The 20,272-nt window shown below is 39.4% G+C and overlaps 1 protein-coding gene across 1 annotated transcript in view; it reads right to left on the reverse strand.

The window, feature by feature from the left end:
- Positions 1–20,272, reverse strand: part of LOC125235749 (head-specific guanylate cyclase) — a 164,892-nt gene that overhangs the window by 25,151 nt on the left and 119,469 nt on the right. Inside the window, exons 10-12 of the mRNA XM_048142332.1 lie at positions 7,427–7,593; positions 4,803–4,946; positions 3,678–3,832 (exon numbers count right to left, since the gene is read on the reverse strand). Of these exons, the coding sequence (XP_047998289.1) occupies positions 3,678–3,832; positions 4,803–4,946; positions 7,427–7,593 (466 nt within the window). The remainder of the gene's footprint in view (positions 1–3,677; positions 3,833–4,802; positions 4,947–7,426; positions 7,594–20,272) is intronic.

Raw genomic sequence — 20,272 nt, forward strand, 5'->3', positions numbered from 1 at the left:
ATAAACGTGTTATAATGCAACGTAAAAAGAAACCAACGCGCGTAGTAAAAGTATGAGCTATAAGCGCTCCTCAATAAGCCCGGTACTAGCAGCCCGCCTTAGTGCGTTTTCACATTATCCAATCCGATATCGGATGTCGGAAGGATTTCAAAGGCAAAAATCCAAGACGGCGCCTTAAATGTACGGTTTCGGTCCTACTTCCGATATCGGATCGGATAATGTGAAAACGCACTTAACCCGCGCGCGCGCGCAGCCCTTTATAAGCCACCGCGCGGCCGGCGCTCGCTCATCCCAGTCGTCCTCAAAACGTCGATGTAAAACCGCCCCACAAGGATGGGGCGCGACCAGATACAGCCCTCACAGGGCGCAGGGCCCATCCTCGTGGGGCGGTCTTACGTCGACGTTTTGAGGACGACTGGGATGAGCGAGCGCCGGCCGCGCGGTGGCTTATAAAGGGCTGCGCGCGCGCGCGGGTTAAGTGCGTTTTCACATTATCCGATCCGATATCGGAAGTAGGACCGATATCCCGTACATTTAAGGCGCCGTCTTGGATTTTTGCCTTTGAAATCCTTCCGACATCCGATATCGGATCGGATAATGTGAAAACGCACTAAGGCGGGCTGCTAGTACCGGGCTTATTGAGGAGCGCTTACAGCTCATACTTTTACTACGCGCGTTGGTTTCTTTTTACGTTGCATTATAACACGTTTATGTGAAATAGTTTTTGAGTTCGAAGGGGGTCAAATGTGGCTCCAAACGGTTCGTGTAATATTACACACGGTGCTGCTTGCTACTTTTGTTACTTGAACCTGGCTTGACACGCTACCGCGTCTCTATAAGAATAAACGTATTGTTCATAAACAAATGAGTTTATTCCTTTATTGTCCATCTTTTCCCTTCCATATCTCATGAACGATTGGTCCCAGATAAAAAGTGTATAAGACTTTTTTGTAGAGAATTTTATGAAGATTACTTGTGTTTCAGAACATTTCTTGCTATGTGCCACAGTTTAAGAGTTATTCGCGAAAAACTAAAAAAACATATGGGACGCTTTTACACTCCCCTCCACCCGTTAGCTCCTCCCCATTTTTTATTTTTGCACTACCCATCAGTACTTTGAGTATGTGGATTAGAACACCATTCCCTACAACTATGCCAAAATTCGCCTATACACGAATTATTTCCCGCGAGATAGGCTTCATTGAGTGTGCTAAATATGCTGAGTGGGCTCCCAATTTAACAAATAGATTGTGTTGTATAAATAAATAAATATTATAGGACAACTAGGGAACAAATCAAATTATTTTATTGAATACTTTTTTTTTGATTTGTTCTTCTTTTCAAGTAGTCACACTACTATATATAAATTAAGGCAAGGCCGTTTTTTCTTTCGTGTATGATATCTATTTCAATTTATAATATTATAGGACAATTTTACACAGATTGACTGAGGCCCACGGTAAGCTCAAGAAGGCTTGTGTTGTGGGTACTCACACAACGATATATTTATTATACAAATACTTATATACAAAGAAAACATCAATGACTCAGGAACAAATATTTGTGCTCATCACATAAATAAATGCCCTTACCGGGATTTGAACCCGGGACCGCGATTTGTCTCTGTTATATTTGTCCAAACTGATGTTAAATAAAGAATATTCTATTATATTCTATTTTATTCTAAAAGAAAAACGGACACTGTCTCTTTTTTTACTAAAATAACATACCCATCAAAATTGAAAAGAAAGTATCAGAATAACCTGTTTAAAGTCGGATGTAATAGTTTGACAAGGTGCTATTCAAGGTACTTCGTTTGATAAGATAGCCTTTTTATAAAAGCTCTCATCGCCTACTACTACATGTTTTATTTGAAAGTGGTGGAGTATCCACATCACAAGAGCTTTTAAATTAAGCCATCAGAATCAAGAGGCACTCTGTTCGAGGACCCTGAATGCACTCAGAGTATTTGCAGTGGCTTCTGGTGTTGGACTAGACCGTTCATTTGCCTTGTAAAAATCGATTAAGGTAGTTAATGTTAGTGTAATTATTTGCCATTGAAATAAAAATACAAGTTACTTTTAAAAGTCGCTGAACAAGGAGTTTAATTTTTTGCTTTGGTTACATAGCGCACCCGGTATAAATCCATGTACCCATGTAGAAACATTTGTATTAGTCATGCTATTTCAGGCAGCAATAGGCTACTTGACCCTTTTTCAAAGTATGTCTTATTAATTACTGTCTAATTAAACGAAAAAAAATAGTATCATATTTTATTACGACTTAAAAACCTGCAAAAAAATTATTTAAAGTTTACTTTTACGCGATCAGGCAAAAACAACATCAGCCATATTAATCTATAGAATATCTATGACATGACGTCAGTATATTTAGAAAAAATATTTCACATTGTCACATCCGTCAACGACTATGAATTTTGCTTCTATGGAGATCAGATTACTACCTCTAATTTCCATAGTTGATCTGAATTATGTGACGTCACTCCATTGGCCAACACCGTTTTCGGAGTCCATAATTTAAAAAAAAACATAGACACATCTTTAATTAAAAATACGCAGTCATCACGCACTTTTAATCCCCGCAAGCTATAAATATTGATTTCATAAGTCAAATACTACAGAAAACAATAACTTGATGTGCTAAATTCGATACGAGTCTAGTAGCCTATAGTAAGTACATCTTGTACTGAGACTGACTGAAATAGCATGTGACGTTCGTACGTTTCCGCAAGAACGATTTAATACTGGACTGACAAAGCCCATACAAAAAAGCGTAGCCCTGAAATGTATGGGCCTTTTAGGCTTAAAACTAGATGGCGCTGTTTTACAGCCTGGAAGTGGCCAAAATCCTATTTTCCCCAAATATTTTTGCGTTCTTATTTTTTATAAGAACAAATGACATGCTTCTTTATTTTAATAAGTATCATGATATCACGTCAATAACATTTTGAAAAAAAAAAAAATTAAGCATCATCAGTGCAGTTTTTATTAATACTACGTCGGTAGCAAACAAGCGGTCACCGTAACCTATGTACGCCTGCAACTCAAGGAGTGTCACATGGAGTTATGGGTCCCCCATATCTAGCGTCTCGCGAGCGTAGCGTCGGGCCAACTGTATGGCAAAGCCTGACGCCGCGTCGGCGCGACGTCGACGCGGCGTCTTTTTCCATACAGTTGGCCCGATGCTACGCTCGCGAGACGCTAGATGTGGGGGGACCTTATGATAGTATTTAATAGGCGGCGCTAAAAAATCGAGGTACGATTCTTAGTATGCAGATTGTAAATCCTATAAAAATTATCCTTGGTTTCAACATTTCACCGTGTCCGACTCTAGTATTAAGTCCGCATACACACTGAGAAAAAATACAACCAGTTTTCATGTTCGTTCAACAAGTTTTTTGGTTAAAATAGCGCCTACGTGCTCTTTGGTTCAAACAACAAGCTACTTGTCATTTGAATCGGCAATATATTTGAATCAACAAGTCGATTTTATAAAAACAACCTGACACATATTGTTTTAAACATACGTTTGGCTGATTCAAACGGATAAACCGCAACAAGTCGAACTTGTTAAATTCACAATGCAAATTTCTCTCAGTGCACTATATACCCATTTACCACAGAGGTACACACAAAAGGAATACTAAAGGTACTTACTCGTAAGTGGTGGGACTGACGTTAATCTTCAAAGGTTCCGAACCGGACTCGAACTTGTTGGCCAGCGTGACGTTGTGTCCGAAGAGGCAGTATTTGAGCATGGTGCGTCCTACGACCCCGGCTAGTACGGTCCCGGTGTGGAGGCCTATGCGCATCTAGTGAGAAAAAGAAGATTCATGTCAAAAATATTGAAAATGGAACTCTAGGAAATATTATTGTAGATAATCGAAATGTTCCACAACTTTGCGATCGATTATATTTGAAAAAGGACTGAAATTTTCTTTTATAATGACCTCGCTTGTGGAGGCCTATGCGCATCTCGTGAGAAAAAGAAGATTCATGTCAAAAATATTGAAAATGGAACTCTAGGGAATATTATTGTAGATAATCGAAATGGTCCAAATCTATAGATTTTTGAAATATTTGAAAAAGGACTGTCTTTTTATAATGACCTGGCTTCGACATAAATATTATAATTATGATCATGTCACAATGGCTGGTGAATCTTAAAAATATGTATTTTTAACCCCCGACTCAAAACAACGGGGTGTTATAAGTTTGGCGTGTCTATCAATCTGTCCGTTTGTCTGTCTGTCTGTCTGTCTATCTCTGTGTGTCTGTCTGTGGCATCGTAGCTCCCGAACGGATGAACCGATTTAGTTTTTTTTTTGTTGGAAAGTTGAGTTAGTGTTCTTAGCCATGCTTCATGAAAATCGGTCCACTATGTCTGGGGTTTCTTCAAAATTTTAATTTTGTGGTTAGGTTAGTTAACGTTTTACTGTCGTAAACGGCACTTTTTGTGCCCCAAAGGTATCGAATACTGACAATGTGGGCGGTTATAAAGAAGGTCAACAAAAACAAAATGGCCGTTCAAAGAATTTGCACCACACAAATTGCACCAAACCGAAATATGATTCCATGGAAAGTTTGAAAAAAAAGAAGTTCACTGCTGATTAACGTTGTCACCAGTCTGGAAAATCTAGTATATACTCGTAGTCTGATCAAAAAGGGTAGAAATTAAAAAGTGGCAAGATCGTATTGTCGTCCCGTTTTCTCACACATATTGATTTGAAAGGGATGTTGCCACTTTTTAATTTGTACTCTTTTTGGTCAGACTTTATGCACCTTGATAGGATGCCCTTCGTGGGTGAAATGCTGCGCGCACGTCTCCACCATGCGCATGGCCATCCATGCGATCTGCGGCGCATGCGTGTCGATCTTTTTGTGCAACCCGCTTGCCACGCAGTAAGCGTCGCCTATCGTCTCCACCTGGCAAAAAAACAAAAATATACACGTGTAAAAATAAACTGTAAAAGAACATCACTACCGACGTGGAACATCCCTAATATCCCTGTGTGAGAGCAATGACGGTTATGTGGGAGAGCGGTCGTGACACGCGGACCGCTTGTCGCTCTTGAGATTTACTTTTGTTTGATCTTCTGTACTATTAACTGTATAATTTACGAGGTGATCTGGTGTTTTTACACAAACAATACACTACACACTTTACATACTTTATTACATAAATAAAAAATACGCACCCATGTAGTAGATATTCTTACAACTTAAGCCAGTCAATCAGTTTTTATATTTTAGTCAAATTACTTGGCATGTTTAATTTCGTGACTTTGATCTTGTTTGGGTCTGCTATTGACATAATGAGTTACTGGATCATTTATGGAAATTGAAAGAAAATAACATAAAAAGAATTCTGCCCAATACCTGCCCAATAACCTATATAACTCGTGAAAAGAGGCAGTAGTTTGAGATAGAGATTATCGTATAGTATCGAAAGACTCGACCACCAACGGTCATAAACTACAATGTCGTTGAAGGGGTGCTGACCTGCAGCAGTGAGTGTGGTCGCACATTCACGGCAAAAATAGGCTACATCAGTCACCTGAGAGCTGACGACCGTCGCAACCCCAGTCACCGAGGCCAAAACCGTCCGGGACAGGATGATCATGGTGATGATATTTTAGATCCGCTCCTTACAGTTATTTGTGACACAGTAAAACAACTGATTGAATATTGAAATTCTATAAAATTGTGCGAGAAAATCCTGCGGAACTCAGCAAAGCGTGGAGTGCATATCCAAGCAATTTTCCGCCTCGTCGAAATGCCAAAGCCCGCTGAAATAACAGACTTGTCTTAGCTTCGCGTGTTCGCGTCGTACAGACAAGTACAAAAGTCAGGAACACGCGCGAACATCGGTCTTAAGTTACGAAATAAAAGTAAAGTCTTTTGTTACTGTGTTCTTATTTTAGAGGTGCCGCTGTTTTATTGCGGATGACACAAAGTGTTACCTGAAGATATTTAATATTGTGTTTCGTTTTGAAATACAAATGTGATTTCTAGTGTTTTGGTGAAATGAAGCTTGTAAGCTTGACAATCGGTCTGTCCGGGGACCACCGGTTTCAGAAAGCCGCTTAACAAACCGATGGTCATTCGAAGACCGGTAGGGGAATTTATTTCTGTGATGATCACTGATCTGCGTGTAAATTGACCAACCTGTAGTAGTAGAAACGACTTAGATTAGAATTCGTTTTGCTACTTATATGTACATAATAATAATATTCACTTCGGCGAATTTAAGAAGATCATTATCTTTTATCATCCTCACTGTCTATTTCTAAATACATAACTGCGAAAGTTATACCAAAGAGGATCGAGTATTATAGAGAATGACTGTCAAAGTAAAATGTGTAATCACAGTGCATAGACTGCCATCTCTCGACACCGGCTTAAAACTTTTGAACCTCAGTTTTGACAATTTGGCCCATATTCTTAGCTTGATATGTTTTAAAATGTCAAGTATTAATATTAGCGCCATCTAGCCGAGCGTACCCCAAAGGTGTATCGCCATCTAGCTCACCGTACATTTTTCTGTATGGTTTTGAGGTACGTTTTTTTCTTAGACTTTATCGGTCTTTACGAAGTTATATAGGTCTTTGGTTATACTGAATGAGAATGTAAACAAAATACTATATATTTGTGTACTCGTACAATACGCAAATATATAGTATTTTGTTTACATTCTCAGTAGAACAATTATCATGCTTGAGCGTTTATTGTGAAGGCACCTAACGTATAGCTGAGCGAAGATTGTTCAAACACCTTTTCCAAAAGACTGGGTTTTGGCAATCAATTATTAACAAATCACATACTCCAACGCTTTCTAACCCATATCATGCTGCCTACCATCTTGCCCTGGTAAGTGTTTGAAGCAAAACTAGGTTTGGGTTCTAAGATAACTTATTGTAGACCAGGTACCTATAACATAATTATTTATATACATTGAGTCAAAAGTTTAATGATATACCCAAAATAAAAGATTGCCCAGTACCTACTCATATGGCTCGAATGAAACAGATGCCTTTTACAATTTCCAAAATCTGGGACGACAAAAAAAAAATTGAGTCATAGAATCTGGTCACAAAATTTCACACGAATCAGTTAAGAAATGCGACCTGTAGAGCGAGACATCCGGATATACAAACAAACGTAGTAGCCCTTGCTTCGCCCGAAGCCACCTGAGTGCATTCGGATAAGAATAACAAACTATGGTTCTACAATTAAGACATGGCCAGAGGACACTGTACTCTCGTAGCAAAGCGTGTTCAGCTATTTTCCGCGATCATGCATGACTTTCAACTCTGGCTTGCAATGAGAGGTCATGTTTTCTAGACGAGAAAGTGAAACTACATGTGCCGTGAGTTGGCGTTGTTATTTTTATTCATAATACTGACCTTGTAAACGTCCAGCTCCTCACAGAAGACGTCGAACACCGTGTACAGGTCTTCCAGCATATCGATGACCATCATTGGCGTGGCTGTGGCGCAAATTGATGTGAAGCCAACGATGTCGCTAAACAGCATTGTTACGTCATCGTGGCTTTTGGCCTCGATCTTTTCACCTGGGAAAGAAAAAACGATATTATGATACAGAAAAACTATAGTCATGACAATCTAGCGGGTGCTGCCGGTATGTGCGTCCCATGACACGGGCAGGGACAGCATACGCTCGGTATAATTTGATTGAAGTTTCAAAAGACGTGTCGTGTTTGCGTTCGTTCCTCGCACCTCAACTAAATAATAATAAATATGAATTAAAGAGAATATAACAAATAGTAAACGTTTATTTGTATAATTTCGATGATTTCGGAAACGGCTCTAACGACGTTGATAAGATTTGCAATATTAGAGTTTCCGACAAATAATAAATCGATCTTAAAATAAATTAATAGTTTAAAAAACACTATAAAACACGCTTTTATAAATGCACGTAAAAGCCAAAAATAAATTATGGATCGTTCAAGTTGTCTCTATTTGTGAGCTGAAGTTTAAAAACTATGTGCTTTTAATTATAATATTTGATTGTAAAAGCGTGGGGCGCTGGAACAGGAAAGACTTTTTGTTTAACTTGCTGATAAATCAAATTATGCTATGTTACGGGAAGGAGGTTACACAGATTGACGCGCTAACTGGAGTTGCAGCATGACTAGTAGGTTCTACATTAAACAGTCAAATCAATTAAAAGTCAGTGTTCAAAGTAGGTACCAGTTTGTCGAACTCAGACAAAATATGCGCTAGTAGCGAGGAGAGTCGACAGTCACCGACACTTAGAACGCCGCTTTTTTCCGGTAATCAAAGTACAAAAGGGGAAAGTGTCTACAGTGGCAGGATGCAGAGTTAAGGTTCGTGGACGAGATATCTTTGGTTCTCTTTGGTAACCCTTAGGCGGCATATGTAAACGTTATGTTCTTATGCAACTTCATTCGCCAGGAAGTTCGGATTAGTATTTGTTTACAAGAAAGTCTTTCCTGTTCCAGCGCCCCACGCTTTTACAATCAAATATTATAATTAAAAGCACATAGTTTTTAAACTTCAGCTCACAAATAGAGACAACTTGAACGATCCATAATTTATTTTTGGCTTTTACGTGCATTTATAAAAGCGTGTTTTATAGTGTTTTTTAAACTATTAATTTATTTTATACTTTTTAGTCATTAAAATGAAATACTTTTAACATTTATACATAAATTTATTTCAAGTAGGCGGATTTTACATGCCATTTGTGGCTTAACGTGTACTTATTGCTAATTGCTACTTAATAATAACTAGCGGCTACCTTCTTATTACGGTATTAACATAAAAATGTTAATACCTAGTAAGTTATACGTAAAAGATAGACAATATAGACATGTGCCATCGCGGACTTTTTGAAGACATTAGAGAGACATGGGCGTTTTCCAAATTAAATCCCGAAAATCGAATTTCACCAGATCTGGACGTGTTTGGGCTCATTCTACTCAGAATCACGAGCTGATTCGATCCCGACGATAAAAAAATGTGTCCCAAATTTTCCATACAAAATTCGAGTTTCCAATACGTCACGCTCGTAGTAAGTTCATACTAAAATCGTGACGTAAAAGGAAAAAATATTAGGACACTTATTTTTATCGTCGGGATCGAATCAGCTCGTGATTCTGAGTAGAATGAGCCCAGACACGTCCAGATCTGGTGAAATTCGATTTTCGGGATTTAATTTGGAAAACGCCCACATACTTTCGCCATACATTGTTTTGAAGCTCTCAGCTAGTGGGATTTTGTTTGACTCGATTAGAAAATATTGTCACATTTAAACTAATTCAAACAAAATTTAAGTATTTCTTTTTTGCCGAGCCCCCCTTTATTTGCTCTTAAGGGTCACAGGAAAACCATTACATAACTTATTTTAAATACAACGTTGATCTTTCTTTTGCGGGGGCTTCGCCCCCGAGCCCCCTTTTGTTTGCTCTTAAAGGTCACAAGAAAACGCTAACCCAACTTATTTTAAACACTACGTTAATCTTTCTTTTATGCGGGGGCTTCGCCCCCGAGCCCCCTTTTCGTTACTCTTAAGGGTACCAAGAAAACCCTAACCCAACTTATTTTAAATACAACGTTGATCTTTCTTTTATGCGGGGGGCTTTGCCCCCCGAGCCCCCTTTTCGTTACTCTTAAGGGTACCAAGAAAACCCTAACCCAACTTATTTTAAATACTACGTTGATCTTTCTTTTATGAGGGGGCTTCGCCCCCGAGCCCCCTTTGTTTGCTCTTAAAGGTCACAAGAAAACGCTAACTCAACTTATTTTAAACACTACGTTAATCTTTCTTTTATGCGGGGGGCTTCGCCCCCCGAGCCCCCCTTTTCGTTACTCTTAAACCAAGAAAACCCTAACCCAACTTATTTTAAATACAACGTTTATCTTTCTTTTATGCGGGGCTTCGCCCCCGAGCCCCCTTTGTTTGCTCTTAAAGGTCACAAGAAAACGCTAACCCAACTTATCTTAAATACTACGTTGATCTTTCTTTCATGCGGGGCTTCGCCCCCGAGCCCCCCTTTGTTTGCTCTTAAAGGTCACAAGAAAACCCTAACCCAACTTATTTTAAATACTACGTTGATCTTTCTTTTATGCGGGGGCTTCGCCCCCCGAGCCCCCCTTTGTTTGCTCTTAAAGGTCACAAGAAAACGCTAACTCAACTTATTTTAAACACTACGTTAATCTTTCTTTTATGCGGGGGCTTTGCCCCCGAGCCCCTTTTCGTTACTCTTAAGGGTACCAAGAAAACCCTAACCCAACTTATTTTAAATACAACGTTTATCTTTCTTTTATGCGGGGGGCTTCGCCCCCCGAGCCCCCCTTTGTTTGCTCTTAAAGGTCACAAGAAAACGCTAACCCAACTTATCTTAAATACTACGTTGATCTTTCTTTCATGCGGGGCTTCGCCCCCGAGCCCCCTTTTGTTTGCTCTTAAAGGTCACAAGAAAACCCTAACCCAACTTATTTTAAATACTACGTTGATCTTTCTTTTATGCGGGGCTTCGCCCCCGAGTCCCCCTTTGTTTGCTCTTAAAGGTCACAAGAAAACGCTAACTCAACTTATTTTAAACACTACGTTAATCTTTCTTTTATGCGGGGGGCTTCGCCCCCCGAGCCCCCCTTTTCGTTACTCTTAAACCAAGAAAACCCTAACCCAACTTATTTTAAATACAACGTTTATCTTTCTTTTATGCGGGGGCTTCGCCCCCCGAGCCCCCTTTGTTTGCTCTTAAAGGTCACAAGAAAACGCTAACCCAACTTATCTTAAATACTACGTTGATCTTTCTTTCATGCGGGGGGGCTTCGCCCCCGAGCCCCCCTTTGTTTGCTCTTAAAGGTCACAAGAAAACCCTAACCCAACTTATTTTAAATACTACGTTGATCTTTCTTTTATGCGGGGGCTTCGCCCCCCGAGCCCCCCTTTGTTTGCTCTTAAAGGTCACAAGAAAACGCTAACTCAACTTATTTAAAACACTACGTTAATCTTTCTTTTATGCGGGGGCTTCGCCCCCGAGCCCCCTTTTCGTTACTCTTAAGGGTACCAAGAAAACCCTAACCCAACTTATTTTAAATACTACGTTGATCTTTCTTTTATGAGGGGGCTTCGCCCCCGAGCCCCCTTTGTTTGCTCTTAAAGGTCACAAGAAAACGCTAACTCAACTTATTTTAAACACTACGTTAATCTTTCTTTTATGCGGGGGCTTCGCCCCCGAGCCCCCTTTTCGTTACTCTTAAGGGTACCAAAAAACCCTAACCCAACTTATTTTAAATACAACGTTTATCTTTCTTTTATGCGGGGGCTTCGCCCCCCGAGCCCCCCTTTGTTTGCTCTTAAAGGTCACAAGAAAACGCTAACCCAACTTATCTTAAATACTACGTTGATCTTTCTTTCATGCGGGGGCTTCGCCCCCGAGCCCCCTTTGTTTGCTCTTAAAGGTCACAAGAAAACCCTAACCCAACTTATTTTAAATACTACGTTGATCTTTCTTTTATGCGGGGGCTTCGCCCCCCGAGTCCCCCTTTGTTTGCTCTTAAAGGTCACAAGAAAACGCTAACTCAACTTATTTTAAACACTACGTTAATCTTTCTTTTATGCGGGGGGCTTCGCCCCCCGAGCCCCCCTTTTCGTTACTCTTAAGGGTACCAAGAAAACCCTAACCCAACTTATTTTAAATACTACGTTGATCTTTCTTTCATGCGGGGGCTTCGCCCCCGAGCCCCCTTTGTTTGCTCTTAAAGGTCACAAGAAAACGCTAACCCAACTTATTTTAAATACTACGTTGATCTTTCTTTTATGCGGGGGCTTCGCCCTCGAGCCCCCCTTTTCGTTACTCTTAAGGATCACAAGAAAACCCTAACCCAACTTATTTTAAATACTACGTTGATCTTTCTTTTATGCGGGGGGCTTCGCCCCCCGAGCCCCCCTTTTCGTTATTCTTAAGGGTCACAAGAAAACCCTAAACCAACTTATTTTAAATACTACGTTGATCTTTCTTTTATGCTGGGGGCTTCGCCCCCCGAGCCCCCCTTTGTTTGCTCTTAAAGGTCACAACAAAACCCTAACCCAACTTATTTTAAATACTACGTTGATCTTTCTTTTATGCGGGGGGCTTCGCCCCCCGAGCCCCCCTTTGTTTGCTCTTAAAGGTCACAAGAAAACGCTAACTCAACTTATTTTAAACACTACGTTAATCTTTCTTTTATGCGGGGGGCTTCGCCCCCCGAGCCCCCCTTTTCGTTACTCTTAAGGGTACCAAGAAAACCCTAACCCAACTTATTTTAAATACTACGTTGATCTTTCTTTTATGACCTTTGTTTGCTCTTAAAGGTCACAAGAAAACGCTAACTCAACTTATTTTAAACACTACGTTAATCTTTCTTTTATGCGGGGGCTTCGCCCCCCGAGCCCCCCTTTTCGTTACTCTTAAACCAAGAAAACCCTAACCCAACTTATTTTAAATACAACGTTTATCTTTCTTTTATGCGGGGGGCTTCGCCCCCCGAGCCCCCCTTTGTTTGCTCTTAAAGGTCACAAGAAAACGCTAACCCAACTTATCTTAAATACTACGTTGATCTTTCTTTCATGCGGGGGCTTCGCCCCCGAGCCCCCTTTTGTTTGCTCTTAAAGGTCACAAGAAAACCCTAACCCAACTTATTTTAAATACTACGTTGATCTTTCTTTTATGCGGGGGCTTCGCCCCCGAGCCCCCTTTGTTTGCTCTTAAAGGTCACAAGAAAACGCTAACTCAACTTATTTTAAACACTACGTTAATCTTTCTTTTATGCGGGGGCTTCGCCCCCCGAGCCCCCCTTTTCGTTACTCTTAAGGGTACCAAGAAAACCCTAACCCAACTTATTTTAAATACAACGTTTATCTTTCTTTTATGCGGGGGCTTCGCCCCCCGAGCCCCCCTTTTGCTCTTAAAGGTCACAAGAAAACGCTAACCCAACTTATTTTAAATACTACGTTGATCTTTCTTTTATGCGGGGGGGCTTCGCCCTCGAGCCCCCCTTTTCGTTACTCTTAAGGGTCACAAGAAAACCCTAAACCAACTTATTTTAAATACAACGTTGATCTTTCTTTCATGCGGGGGCTTCGCCCCCCGAGCCCCCCTTTGTTTGCTCTTAAAGGTCACAAGAAAACGCTAACCCAACTTATTTTAAATACAACGTTGATCTTTCTTTCATGCGGGGGGCTTCGCCCCCCGAGCCCCCCTTTGTTTGCTCTTAAAGGTCACAAGAAAACCCTAACCCAACTTATTTTAAATGCTACGTTGATCTTTCTTTTATGCGGGGGGCTTCGCCCCCCGAGCCCCCCTTTGTTTGCTCTTAAAGGTCACAAGAAAACGCTAACTCAGCTTATTTTAAACACTACGTTAATCTTTCTTTTATGCGGGGGGCTTCGCCCCCCGAGCCCCCCTTTTCGTTACTCTTAAGGGTACCAAGAAAACCCTAACCCAACTTATTTTAAATACAACGTTTATCTTTCTTTTATGCGGGGGCCCCCGAGCCCCCCGAAAACCCCCTTTGTTTGCTCTTAAAGGTCACAAGAAAACGCTAACCCAACTTATCTTAAATACTACGTTGATCTTTCTTTCATGCGGGGGCTTCGCCCCCCGAGCCCCCCTTTGTTTGCTCTTAAAGATCACAAGAAAACGCTAACCCAACTTATTTTAAATACAACGTTGATCTTTCTTTCATGCGGGGGGCTTCGCCCCCCGAGCCCCCCTTTGTTTGCTCTTAAAGGTCACAAGAAAACCCTAACCCAACTTATTTTAAATGCTACGTGGATCTTTCTTTTATGCGGGGGCTTCGCCCCCCGAGCCCCCCTTTGTTTGCTCTTAAAGGTCACAAGAAAACGCTAACTCAGCTTATTTTAAACACTACGTTACTCTTTCTTTTATGCGGGGGGCTTCGCCCCCCGAGCCCCCCTTTTCGTTACTCTTAAGGGTACCAAGAAAACCCTAACCCAACTTATTTTAAATACAACGTTTATCTTTCTTTTATGCGGGGGGCTTCGCCCCCCGAGCCCCCCTTTGTTTGCTCTTAAAGGTCACAAGAAAACGCTAACCCAACTTATTTTAAATACTACGTTGATCTTTCTTTCATGCTTCCCCCTCGAGCCTCCCCCCTTTTCTGTTCTTATCTTCCGGCACCATCATCAGGCCTTGAAACCTAATCATAGTGATAGTTCATTACAAGACTTTTCTAAGAAGCCCAAAAACAGCTATGATACGATGTTCCATCATGTAGTTCCAGTTCATATCTTCCGGCTCCATCATCAGACCTTGAAACCTAATCGTAGTCAAAGTTCATTACAAGACTTTTCTAAGAAGCCCAAAAACAGCTATGATACGATGTTCCATCATGTAGTTCCAGCTCATATCTTCCGGCTCCATCATCAGACCTTGAAACCTAATTGTAGTCAAAGTTCATTACAAGACTTTCCTAAGAAGCCCAAAAACAGCTATGATACGATGTTCCATCATGTAGTTCCAGTTCATATCTTTCGGCTTCATCATCAGACCTTGAAACCTAATTGTAGTCAAAGTTCATTACAAGACTTTTCTAAGAAACCCAAAAACGGCTATGATACGATGTTCCATCATGTAGTTCCAGTTCATATCTTCCGACTCCATCATCAGATCAGCTCAACAGTACCATATTATTGTATTGTCATCGGAACTACATATAGCTGCCAATTTTCATTACGCTACGACTCCTGGAAGATGGTTAAATTAGCTTCCTTAGATTCCATTACATACATAGTTACATACACGACGACCTAATAAAAGCGTGTTAATAAAAAAATATTGCATTTTATTTATTTATTGGGGACACCTTACACAGCACAGATCAACTTAGCCCCAAGCTAAGAAAAGCTTGTACTATGGGCGCTAAGCGATGATATACATACTTAAATAGATAAATACATACTTATACATAGAAATATATGTACATAGAAAACATCCATGACTCGGAAACAAATATCTATGCTCATCACACAAATAAATGCCCTTACCGGGATTCGAACCCAGGACCGCGGCTTAGCAGGCAGGGTCACTACCGACTGAGCCAGACTGGTCGTCAAATCTAACTAGGTTATACGTATCTCTGGGAAAATGCACGTTTTTAAATTTAGTAAGTAGCTACGTTTTCCGAGAAAACTTCGGTCTCCCAAATTACAGTGGGAATAGTTGCACCCGCCAAAATCTAATCAGAAACCATGTACCTACTAAACATCTTCAAACTCCGTTCTTCGACGTCGGATTATCACGCTAAGTAGCCCCGAAGCACGTAACTCAAGATGCAGATGGGATTAACTCTAAGTAAGATGAGAGGTTAGCTACGAACCGAACTTCACTAACACTTTCGAAACCGGGCTCTACGCGGCGCTACGACATTTTCGCTACATACGGGGAAACCCATGTAATCGGCTACGCTTCTACGAGCGGTGTACCCGACAGTCGGGTTCTTGGTAGCGAAAGTGCTAATTGATGCAGAAATATAGCTTTACACACAACAAGAAACGTGTCGGAAGATTTACATTATCGTTTTAACATTGGAGTCTTTAACATGACGCTTTACCTCTAGAATACGCTAGGTACTCGATAATAAAAGTCACCAAAAAATGTATGTAGTTTTTGGGTTAAGTTGGTCGCCATAAAACGTCGATCTTGTTTTAAATTGAGCATTAGAGATATCTATACACTTGTAAGTGTGATACACTTAGAAATAGAGCAATAGGGACGGCCTGAAGTTTTATCATTTATTGCGCGACTATGCTTGCCTGTCTGTTGTTAATAAAAATAATTTGAAGGCAACAATTTCGGCGGTATACGAGTATTTGTTAGTTATGTAATTTTCTCCTTTGAAAATATTTTATTGTCCTTCAGAAAATCTTGGGAACTTGAATTTTTCCTAATTATATTACAAAAAGTCTTACAAATGACAAACATAATTTAGTTTTCCCCTCACTAGCTCGGAAACACGTGTTTTGTCCTTTAATACCAGCGGGTAAAAACGCATTTTATCCACTAGTGGGTAAAGTAATTTGACCTTGAATAAAGTCAAATTAACTGCTTTAAAATTGATAAAAGTAGGTGAATCTAGTAATAAAGATGATTTACCACCTGTGGAATTACTGGAAGCAGTCATAAACGCATTTTTTGCGTTGTAGTTTCCTCGCTGTAGTGAGGGGAAAAAAATTGTGTTACACTCGGGTGCAAATGTATTTTACTTCTCGTGTGTTAAAAAACTCGCAAGTTCGGGATTCTATTCTCGAACCACTCGCTTCTCCTTTCACTTGCTCGTTTTTCAATTCCACACTCGGCGTTAAAATACAACTTTGCCCCCTTGTATAACAAATAACTATTTTCGTAACTTATAAACAAAGGTAAGGTGCAGTTGGACAAATTTCGACTGGGGGGCAATTGTAACTAATCCATTATTACACTATGATGTTGAGTTCTACATGTATCCACTGAACACCCCTACCATATAAGTATATAAACGCTACTCTATTTAATAATGCAAACACTATAAAACGTGAAAAAATGGACCAGTTACATTTGTCCCCCAGTCGAGATTTGTCTTGCTGTAACTTAAGTAAACATTTCAAAACACCAATTATCTCTTTCATAAAATATTAAAATACTGACAGACCTAGAACATAATGAATGTTTTAGTGTGATACCGTAGGGATGCCTATAAATACGGTGAACTTACGGAACCAATTTATATTAGTTAGCGTTATTAAATCGAGTCGGGAAGTAGCTTAAATTGGTGCCAAGGGACGCACGTGTTGCTGCTATATTGGGCCAGTTTACACGAAACTTTGGCCACTCCCAAAAGTTACGTGTCGTGATAATTAAATCGAATAGTAGGCATTTTTAAATTTAAAAAACCGGCCAAGAGCGTGTCGGGCCACGCTCAGTGTAGGGTTCCGTAGCTTTCCGTATTTTTCTCAAAAACTACTGAACCTATCAAGTTCAAAACAATTTTCCTAGAAAGTTTTTATAAAGATCTACTATTGTGATTTTTTTCATATTTTTTGAACATAGGGTTCAAAAGTTAGAGGGGGGAGACGCACTTTTTTTTCCTTTAGAAACGATTATTTCCGAAAATATTAATGTTATCAAAAAACGATCTTAGTAAACCCTTATTCATTTTTAAATACCTATCCAACAATATATCACACGTTGGGGTTGAAATGAAAAAAAATATCCGCCCCCACTTTACATGTAGGGGGGGTACCGTAATAAAACATTTTTTTTTCATTTTTTATTTTTTCACTTTGTTGGCGTGGTTGATATACATATTGTTACCAAATTTCAGCTTTCTAGTGCTAACGGTTACTGAGATTATCCGCGGACGGACGGACGGACGGACGGACGGACGGACGGACGGACGGACGGACGGACGGACGGACGGACGGACGGACGGACGGACGGACGGACGGACGGGCGGACGGACAGACAGACATGGCGAAACTATAAGGGTTCCTAGTTGACTACGGAACCCTAAAAAGGGCGGAGGGGAGCATTCACACCTGCGGCAGGACGGTCTTGCGGTTTTTTGAAACACCGGTCCAAATTAATGTAGGTAGGGTGTTTTTTTCCAATTTTCTTTTAATTTAAAAATACTTTCCTACCTACTATTCGATTTAACTTTTATTAAGAAGTTGTGAACATTTTCTGAGCATTTTAAGTTTACGTCCTATCTTTTTGATAGAGTTCCTTAAGCGTGTTTTTTATCGAATTGTTTTTTTAACGAAGATTTCTCAAAATGTACATTGCTTTCTACCTACTCCTGCTTTAATTTACCTTAGCCTTTTCTGTTACAGAAGGCCCCCAACTCTAAATTAAGTGTATCTACCTAATTGATAGGTATATGTACATCATAACATTCTTAACACTCAAAACCATAATAGGGTACTTGACCCTTTTTTAAAGTCTGTCTTATATGATTCAGTACTGTCCAATTAACCGAAATAAAATATGACCATATTTTTTTATGGCTTAAAAACAACTAAAAATATTTTTAAAGTATACTTTTACGTAATGAGGCGAAAATAACACAGTCATGTTAATCTATAGATTATTTGCGCATCATGTCATTCTACTCGAAAACAACATTTTCTGACTTTTTAAGTATGAAGGCATAAAGTTCCATATGTCAGTGATTGTTTTGACATTCAGTAAGGTTCGAATTCGATGACGTCACTACATCGCTGACAGCGTTTTCGGTGGTCAAAGTAAATAAAAAATTACACACAGTTTTAATCGAAAATACGTAATACCCAAAATCTATAAATATTGTTTTTTATGTCAAATACTACAGAAGACAATAATTTATTGTGCCAAATTCGATATGAGTCTAGTAGCCTATTATGTTACAAAACAAAAAAAATCTTGATTTTAACCTTACTAACGTGATAAATGTATCGTATCACAGAATATATAATAGTACAAGTACAGAAGACCCACTGCTTTGAAGTTACGAAATGCCGCCTTTTTAAATACCTACAAAAAATTTACAAAGAAACGAGCCGCACGTGCGCAGAGTCGGACGCTAGGGTATGTATTAAAAAAATAATAATACTCAGATAAAATGTTATGCTATTATATTCAAGTCTTGGGTACTTTCTAGGTATATACCAGTATTTATATATTTTTGTCTAAATCCCAACGTCACAAGCCTGATTGAACGTTTCCGTGGGCCATAAATGACATAATCAATAGTAGATCTGTGTAAGATTGTCCTATTTTATTAATAATATTTGTTAAACTAAGCGTTATTAGCCATTCCACACGTGGATATCGCGTTTGAACCTTTAAAAAAACTCGCGACGTATAGTAACAATAGAAAGTGCGAACAAGCGTTCCGTGAGAATGCGAACCACCCCTGATTGGGCCGCGAACTCGCGGCCGCCCGCATGTACTTGTAGCGCGGCGATGGAATCGCGGAGTGAGCCGCCCCTGATCGTATTTGATACAAAGGGCAGCATAATGAGCATATTAACTCCGCGACATATTATAAAAGGTCAGAGAGCACGCTTTCAACGTCGGCTAACTTCGTTATGTACCTACTCAAAAAGGGTGTGTAATGATTGGTATAACTTTTTTTGGTATAGTAACATTTGATATAACAACATTTGGTATATTTTTAAAGGATATAATCACTCATTTGACATAATTAACATTTGGTATAACCTCAAAAAATCTACTTTTATTTTGTATAATCATTATTTCATATAACAATTATTTATAATAACCGCTATATGGTATAACTATCTATTGATATACGACTAGTATAATATAACTAGCAAACAGTATACAACATTTCATGAATTAATTTTATTCTTTTTTTAAGGGATCACAGTTCTAACCTAACCTAACCTACTTTTCTGACAGTAAATGTGTTTAAGGGTCACAGTTCTAACCTAACCTAACCTATTTTTCTGGTAGCAGCGCGTTGTGTGTAGGGGTCACAGTTCTAAGCTAATCTACTTTTCTGGTAAATGATGGATCTAATTTATTGTACATTTTTATTTATTCTAACTGTGCTTTAGAAAGAATTAATTTGTGTTATACAATTTATTTATTATCGTAAATAAGCATTATACTAAAAGTATGTTATAATAAATGTTTATCGAAAAATGATCATTATATTAAATAAGAATTATACAATTTGTTAGTATATTATTTGTTGTTATATGATTCAATAATTATATCAAATGATCGTTATAACGACTAAAAATATATCAAATAAAGTTATATCGATCGATACGCACCCACTCAAAAACACCTCAGTGCACCAAAGGCTTTATTCAGTCTAAAACATGTAACTACATGATTGTGCTCGTACGCATATACTCATAGGTACCCAAAACCAAACTGGGTGGCTAGCCGAATGGCACAATCGCTCACGAAACGCTCACGAAACGAAGCGCTAGTAGATATCTATCTCTATCGCGCTTGCGTATTGGCGCGACAGAGCCAGCGGCGTATCGCTTTCGTTTGGCGTCGGAGAAATGCCATTCGGCTACGGGGCCTGGATACCACTGTTTCTAAAAATAGGACTTTTAAAGACATGGTTTCAAAAATTTGTTCTACAAATAACAAATTACGACTGCTTATTATTTATTTCAGATGTAACCATTTTAACAAATAGGTAATTTTCTGCCAAGTATTTTATTTTCAATTACGCACATATTTTTTCCGACTT

This window comes from Leguminivora glycinivorella, chromosome 18 (assembly GCF_023078275.1).
Source record: "Leguminivora glycinivorella isolate SPB_JAAS2020 chromosome 18, LegGlyc_1.1, whole genome shotgun sequence".
Classification (NCBI taxonomy): domain Eukaryota; kingdom Metazoa; phylum Arthropoda; class Insecta; order Lepidoptera; family Tortricidae; genus Leguminivora; species Leguminivora glycinivorella.